At 46.3% G+C, this 8,314-nt stretch overlaps 1 protein-coding gene across 2 annotated transcripts in view; it reads left to right on the top strand.

The window, feature by feature from the left end:
- Positions 1 to 449: 449 nt before the first annotated feature.
- PEX26 (peroxisomal biogenesis factor 26) overlaps positions 450 to 8,314 on the top strand; it is a 32,777-nt gene continuing 24,912 nt past the window's right edge. The window contains exons 1-2 of one of the 2 annotated variants that reach the window (XM_048828493.2): positions 450 to 1,022; positions 5,004 to 5,144. In XM_048828493.2, the coding sequence (XP_048684450.1) occupies positions 805 to 1,022; positions 5,004 to 5,144 (359 nt within the window). In that variant the 5' untranslated portion in view covers positions 450 to 804. The remainder of the gene's footprint in view (positions 1,023 to 5,003; positions 5,145 to 8,314) is intronic. The other variant, XM_048828467.2, reaches the window with a different exon arrangement.

Below are 8,314 nucleotides of genomic sequence, written 5' to 3'. Positions count from 1 at the left end.
AGCTTGTGGATGCTCAGTACCTCTTAAAATCAGGTCCCAAGTCCTGAAGGGTCAGATGTGTCATCCCAGGTGGGCCCAGTGGGTTTTGAAATCCTCACTTTCATGGCAAGCTGTGGCTTGGTATTTGCTGCGTTCAGGGCTTCAGAGTCCACACCCATCGCAGCTCAATGAAGATCTCCTCTGCCATAAGGAGCGGAGAAAATCAACATATAAAGTAATTAAATTTCTACTGCCATCCGGGGGAAAGTGGGCCAGCCCTTCCCACCCCTGCTCAGCATAACCCCTGGAACCTGAATCTAAACCTCACATCTACAAACTCCTCACGTCCTCGCGGCTCAGTTTTAAATCCTAGAGCAGACTGCATGCTGCCTGATTTCCTCCTCCGCCCTGCCCGCGACAGCAGCACCGTGACCCCCAGAAACTACAAACCCCAGAGTCCCCTGCACAGGGTGTGGGCGCCGCGAGGCGGGCGGGTGCCAGGCTCCGGGCTTTTCGGGAGCGCCGCGAAGAGGGGGTCCGCCCGGCGCTGGGGGTGCGCGCCGCAAGCCAGGACTCAGGCGCAGAGCACGCCGGCTCTCGGGCCCCGCGCAGCGCCTCCCCCGGCCGCTGCGCTCCGCGCCCCGGGGCAGGGCTGGCGCTTGAGCCCGCGCGCGGGAGGACCCAGCCCGCGCGTGGCCCGGGGCGGGGACGCTTCGGGAGCAGCTCGGGCAGCGCAGCCAGCGGTGGCCCCGAGGGAGATCGGGGGCGGGATTCGAGGGCACGTCGCCAAGCCCGGCAGCTAACAGCCGCCGCTCCCCGGGCACCATGAAGAACGACTTGCCGGTGTCCTTCGCTGGGCTCAGCGGGCCGGCAGGCTTCCTCAGGAGCAGCGAGCCTCTGTCCTTGTCTCCCGTGCCAGCCCCAGCGACCGCTTTGCTGGAGGAGGCCGCGGATTTGCTGGTGGTGCACCTGGACTTTGCTGCCGCTCTGGACAGGTGTGAGCGGGGCTGCGAGAGCCTCGCCTCAGACCCTGACGGTGAAAGGTACGGGGGGGGGGGGCGAGTTCCCAGTCACCCCGGGGCATACAGCAAAAGAGGTTCCCGCTGCTTAGTTATTCAGGGCAAACGCAGGCAGGGCCTGTGCAGCCGGTTCCCTGCGAAATCTCAGATCCAAGCGCAGACGAAATCATTTTCTGAGTGACCCCTGGACCGAGAAGTCTTGGCTTTTGTTCGTGAACACACTGGACTACAGTAGTCCTGAGATGTTTGACAGGACTCAGCTAAGGTCTAATGTATCAGTGTAACATCTGTTATGTCCTGCTTTCAGGGACGCCACCGTGAACTCCTAGAGGGATGCATCGACACTGACTATTTTTAATAAATCGCTTTGAAATATTTTGCTTAGAAATAATTTTGCTGTGGGTTCTGGTTTTGGATTTTTTTGCCCCTCTTTCCCCCTCAGCCTTCTACGTGGGTAGAGTTGCAAGTGTTACTGGTCAGAGTCAGTGCTGTTGTCTTTTGTGTGACAGGTAAAGGAGAGATCCATGACCATCTTGGTAGTTAAAAATTTCATAGCATTTTTTTACAGTAGTGAGAGCGTTAATATTGGTGTCCTGGCCAAATTCTGATTTGTCTACTTACTTTTTAACTCCATGCTGTTCCATTTGGAAATAATACATTCTTTTTTGCTTTCAACCCTGAAATGGGGTGTAATGTTGCTGTTCTGTATACAAACAGCTGATTTGTTTCAGGCAGCAGTAACTGCATGCCCTAGGTAAGGGAAATGATTCCTGTATATGAATTGCTTGGAGTCATTATGCAAGGTAGCCTGTTTCTTCTTGTTTTTTCCTACCCCCCCCCCCCCCAGATGTTCTAGTTTAACTTGGATTTAAACTTGGAGAGTGGTCAGTTTAGATGAGCTATTACCAGCAGGAGAGTGAGTTTGTGTGTGTATGGGGGTGGGGGGGATGTGAGAAAACCTTGATCTATGCAGGAAATAGCCCTACTTGATTATGTAAAGAGTTGTCACTTTGGATGGGCTAGCACCAGCAGGAGAGTGAATTTGTGTGGGGGGTGGAGGGTGAGAAAACCTGGATTTGTGCTGGAAATGGCCCACCTGTTGATCACTTTAGATAAGCTATTACCAGCAGGACAGTGGGGTGGGAGGAGGTATTGTTTCATATTCTCTGTGTGTATATAAAGTCTGCTGCAGTTTCCACGGTAAACATCTGATGAAGTGAGCTGTAGCTCACGAAAGCTCATGCTCAAATAAATTGGTTAGTCTCTAAGGTGCCACAAGTACTCCTTTTCTTTTTGCGAATACAGACTAACACGGCTGTTCCTCTGAAACTTGGAGATCCTTGAGAATCAAGGCATTTTGATGATAATAGGTCTAAGAATGTATAAGAACTCAGAAAAACGAAGCGTGGGATTACTGATCACGCTTTATATTAAGGTTCTATTTATAAAGGATTAATGAATGATTAGTGCATGTTTTAGTAAATGGTTAATCTATTGTTTTAGAGTCCAAGTAGTCAATACACGACTGATAGCCATCTGTAACACTTGCTGACCTGCTTACAACTCTGTTTGCATTTTAATATGCCTAAATACATCTAGGAACAAAGAATGTAGTCCATATTTACATGATGGGGGACTCTCTCCTGGGAAGCAGTGACTGAACATAATTTGGGGTTCATGGTGGATAATCAGCTGAACATGAACACCCTGCATGATGCTGTGGCTAAAAGGGCTAATGTAATTCTTGGATGCATAAGCAGGGGAATCTCAAGTAGGAGTAGGGAGACTATTTTAACTTTGTATTTGGCATTGGTGGAACTGCTGCTGCACTATTGTGTCCAGTTATGGTGTCCACAATTCAAGACAGATGTTGATAAATTGGAAAAGGTTCGGAGACGAGCCACGATAATGATTAAAGGAGTTGAATCTGTTTTGCTAGAGAAGGTTAAGGGGTGACTTAATTACAGTCTATAAGTACCTGCATGGAGAATATTTAATAATGGACGCTTCAATGTAGCAGAGAAAGGTATAATATGATCCAATGGCTGGAAGTTGAAGCTAGACAAATTCAGACTGGAAATAAGGCATATCGTTTTAAGTGTGAGAGTAATTAACCATTGGAACAATTTACCCAGGGTCAAGGTGGATTCTTTATCATTGACTACTTTGAAATTAAAATATGCTCTGGGAATTATTTTGGAGACGTTTTATGGCCTGTGTTGTACTGGAGATCAGACTAGATGATCACAATAGATTCCAAGGATAGAAGGGACTAGGAATTTCTCTTACTGTTTATCTCTGTAACATGCTTAGAATATCTCTAATTTATTAGCCCTTTATAAATCACTATATTGAGGAATAGTTTTATTCCTTTGTCTATGACTAGGGAGATGCATAGAAACAGAATCTAAGTGCCTTAGGTCATCTAGTCTTGTTCCTCATTTCCCCCCCCCCCCTTCCCCGTCTGAACACAAAAATACTCCTCTTGCTCCTCTTCATTTCCAAAGCTGTGTATATAATACAGGTTTATGACTTGTGGTGGAGGAAATGAACAGCTGGAATAGATGAACTCTTAAAGGACTTAAGCACAGCTCCTCCAATGTATTTAGGCCTGTAACTCCCATTTCTCTGGAGGTCCTGCCAATCAATAGATCTGGTCTGGCTCTGCTTTGCTTGTTAGTTATGATGAGTTCAAAAGCCATCAGAATGATGTAGTTTATTGACCTTATTATGCCCCACTGCAATATAGTCCAGAGGTTCTTATGGTTCTACTAGATACTAAATGACCCACAAACACATTTAAAAGTGGGGAGGGGCGTGAAGATGAGAATTCCCTGGAAGAATGTGTGTAAAATAGCATTGGAATTATGTTAGGATTATTCACAACAAGGATAGAGCCTATACTTGTTACCTGGCCGAAGAACCAGGGAGGGACACTTAAAAAAAAATCCCCCAGATGGGAAAGGAGCAGTTTAGGTTTATATTTTACTTGCTATATTATAGTCACACTCAGAGACCCCAGTGGAGATGAAGGCCCCATTGTGCTAGGTGCTGCACAAACATATGGTCTATCTCAAAGAGCTGATGGTCTAACTAGACAAGACCAACAAAGGGTGGGAGGGAAGAATCCTCATTTTATAGGTGGGGAACTAAGGGCTTGTCTACACTTAAAATGCCACAGCAGCATAGCTGCACCGCTGTAGCATTTCAGTGAAGGCACTGCCTACACCAATGGTAATCCACCTCCTCAAGAGGCAGTAGCTAGGTCTATGGGAGAATTCTCCCGTCAACCTACTGCTTTCTACACTGGGGGTTAGATTGGTTTCACTGTGTCACTCGGAAGTGTGGATTTTTCACACCCCCGACTGACGTAGTTATACCAACCTAATTTTCTAGTGTTGACCAGGCATGAGGCAGAGAGAATGGTTGAATCACTGACTCTGTGTCGCACAAGCAGGGCAAGGAATTGAACCCAGTTCTCTTGAATTTCAGGCCAGGCCCTGAACCCATTCTCACTCACTTTTTTATTATTTGTTTTTGGTCTTAAAGAGTGTTTTATCAATCATGCATTATTTAGGTTTGGAATCTCTTACAATCACAATTTCAGCACATTGCCAGTCCTAAAATAATAATAATAATGATGCCAATGGTCCTTGTCATGATTTCTAGTCACCAAACCATTACTGGAGGCTAGATTGTTGTTAAAAGCCTAAACTAATTTACAGGTAAATTTGGCTCGTTTTGGCTGCTTTAATACCTGTGAATATAGACAACTCCTGAGGAGTATGAAAAGGGGTCTGTGCATGATTGAGAGTTATGGGACTTCTGCTGGAGATCTGTAACAAACATGTCCAGCAAAAAAGGCTGAACATGCTCTGCGCTTTGGGGGAAAAGCTGCTGAGGAGGAATTAGAAAGCCCCTAACATCAGATGTGTCAGGCGGGGAAGGATTTTGAAACAGCATTTCTCACAAGTGCTCATTTGGCCTGTCTTCTCCATTGGACAGCTTTGCGGAAGTGAAGAGCTCCCTGTGCATTGTGGGGATCCAGGCCCTGGCAGAGATGAACCGGTGGAGAGAAGTTCTGTCTTGGGTCTTGCAGTATTACCAGGTCCCTGAACTTCTGCCTCCAAAAATTCTGGAACTGTGGTGAGTAATTATCTCTACTTTCCAGATATGTCCTGCCTAAAATACCCAGGTTCCACAACCTATATGTGTAGTCTGTTGTATGGAGTTTGAGTTGGGCTTTTTCCTCCTGTGTCCCTCCTCCTTTCTTGTCATCTCCCTGTGCATTGGGGGGGGGGGGGGCAGGCAGAGCTGTTCAGAGGGAACCTTTTCAGAATGAAAGAACAGAGCTGAACTTGGTTTTCTGCAGCATCTTTCATTTTCAAGGAATGCCATAGTGATAGGTTAGAGACTGTTATGTAACAAGTTTTGCCTCTTCCACAGCTAGAGACACTGGAACCTGTTAGTGTGAGAAGGGATGTTGCCCTGACACCAAGATCACACTCCCCCAGTGTTATGTGATCTTTATCTAGCACCTGTAGTCAGGCAGTGGTTTAACATCTCCCCTAGAATATGTTGTCTCAATCAGTGCAGCATCTCCCTAGTGCTTTAATGCAGTGAAAGACATGTTCTTCCCTTCTCTCCTTCACTAGCAGGGCTGGACTACTGTGACTGTCTCCTGACAGAAGCGAACAGAATGTAAGGAACCATTAGGAAAGGGATAGATAATAAGACAGAAAATATCATATTGCCTTTATATAAATCCATGGTACATCCACTTCTTGAATATTGTGTGCAGATCTGCTCACCCCATCACAAAACAGACACATTGGAATTGGAAAAGGTACAGAGAAGGGTAACAAAATAATTAGGGGTATTAGCTTAAAAAGACTGGGACTTTTCAGCTTGGAAAAAGAGATGACTGAGGGAGAACATGATAGAGGTCTATAAAATCTTGACTGGTGTGGAGAAAGTGAATTAGGAAGGGTTATTTACTCCTTCACGTAACACAAGAAGTAAGGGGTCACCCAATGAAATTAATAGACAGGTTTTAAACAAACAAAAGGAAATATTTCTTCACACAATGCACAGTCAACCTGTGGAACTCCTTGCTATGGATGTTGTGAAGACCAAAACTATAAAAAATGGGGAAGAGATGGACAGCCCTCTGTGGAGATAGAGGTGGTTAGGGACTATTTAGAAAAGCTGGACGTGCACAAGTCCATGGGGCCGGACGAGTTGCATCCGAGAGTGCTGAAGGAACTGGCGGCTGTGATTGCAGAGCCATTGGCCATTATCTTTGAAAACTCGTGGCGAACCGGGGAAGTCCCGGATGACTGGAAAAAGGCTAATGTAGTGCCAATCTTTAAAAAAGGGAAGAAGGAGGATCCTGGGAACTACAGGCCAGTCAGCCTCACTTCAGTCCCTGGAAAAATCATGGAGCAGGTCCTCAAAGAATCAATCCTGAAGCACTTGCATGAGAGGAAAGTGATCAGGAACAGCCAGCATGGATTCACCAAGGGAAGGTCATGCCTGACTAATCTAATCGCCTTCTATGATGAGATTACTGGTTCTGTGGATGAAGGGAAAGCAGTGGATGTATTGTTTCTTGACTTTAGCAAAGCTTTTGACACGGTCTCCCACAGTATTCTTGTCAGCAAGTTAAGGAAGTATGGGCTGGATGAATGCACTACAAGGTGGGTAGAAAGCTGGCTAGATTGTCGGGCTCAACGGGTAGTTATCAATGGCTCCATGTCTAGTTGGCAGCCGGTATCAAGTGGAGTGCCCCAAGGGTCGGTCCTGGGGCCGGTTTTGTTCAATATCTTCATAAATGATCTGGAGGATGGTGTGGATTGCACTCTCAGCAAATTTGCGGATGATACTAAACTGGGAGGAGTGGTAGATACGCTGGAGGGGAGGGATAGGATACAGAAGGACCTAGACAAATTGGAGGATTGGGCCAAAAGAAATCTGATGAGGTTCAATAAGGATAAGTGCAGGGTCCTGCACTTAGGACGGAAGAACCCAATGCACAGCTACAGACTAGGGACCGAATGGCTAGGCAGCAGTTCTGCGGAAAAGGACCTAGGGGTGACAGTGGACGAGAAGCTGGATATGAGTCAGCAGTGTGCCCTAGTTGCCAAGAAGGCCAATGGCATTTTGGGATGTATAAGTAGGGGCATAGCGAGCAGATCGAGGGACATGATCGTTCCCCTCTATTCGACATTGGTGAGGCCTCATCTGGAGTACTGTGTCCAGTTTTGGGCCCCACACTTCAAGAAGGATGTGGATAAATTGGAGAGAGTCCAGCGAAGGGCAACAAAAATGATTAGGGGTCTGGAACACATGAGTTATGAGGAGAGGCTGAGGGAGCTGGGATTGTTTAGCCTGCAGAAGAGAAGAATGAGGGGGGATTTGATAGCTGCTTTCAACTACCTGAAAGGGGGTTCCAAAGAGGATGGCTCTAGACTGTTCTTAATGGTATCAGATGACAGAACGAGGAGTAATGGTCTCAAGCTGCAGTGGGGGAGGTTTAGATTGGATATTAGGAAAAAATTTTTCACTAAGAGGGTGGTGAAACACTGGAATGCGTTACCTAGGGAGGTGGTAGAAAGCCCTGGTGACAAAGCCCTGGCTGGGATGATTTAACTGGGAATTGGTCCTGCTTCGAGCAGGGGGTTGGACTAGATGACCTTCTGGGGTCCCTTCCAACCCTTATATTCTATGATTCTATAACAGGGTTCAAAAAAAAGAACTAACATTCATGGAGAATAGGTCCATTAATGGCTATTCATTAGGATGGGCAGGGATGCAACACCATGCTCTGAGTGTCCTCAGCTTCTGTGTGTCAGAAGCTGGTAGTGGACGACAGGGGATGGATCACTTCATGATTACCTGTTGTGTTCCGTCCTTCTGCAGCACCTGGCATTGGCCACTGTTGGAAGACAGGATACTGGGCTAGATGGACTTTTGGTCTGACCCAGTGTGGCCGTTCATATGTTCTCATAGCAATCCTTGTGATGAAAGATGCTGTGGCAGTGCCACCTGACCTATGAATAGCCAAAGAACCACTTAATCAATGAATGGAATGGGGCTATAGTAAATACCTATGAAAAATCCAGAGAATCTTCTCTTTATCAGAAGTATGTTTTTTAAATTTAGTTTTTAGCATGAAGAGAGAGTGCTGCAAAAGTTGAATATATAAAAGTATTAAGTACTTATAATTTACAGGGCTTTCCACCCGTGGATCTCAAAGCACTTTATAAAGGCAGGCAAGTACCATTCCAAGTGACTGCTGGAGCAAATCTAGTCTC

Source organism: Caretta caretta, chromosome 1 (genome assembly GCF_965140235.1).
Source record: "Caretta caretta isolate rCarCar2 chromosome 1, rCarCar1.hap1, whole genome shotgun sequence".
NCBI classification, from domain to species: Eukaryota; Metazoa; Chordata; order Testudines; family Cheloniidae; genus Caretta; species Caretta caretta.
The sequence above is the reverse complement of the archived record's forward strand: the minus strand, read 5'-3'. Positions and strand labels throughout refer to the sequence as shown.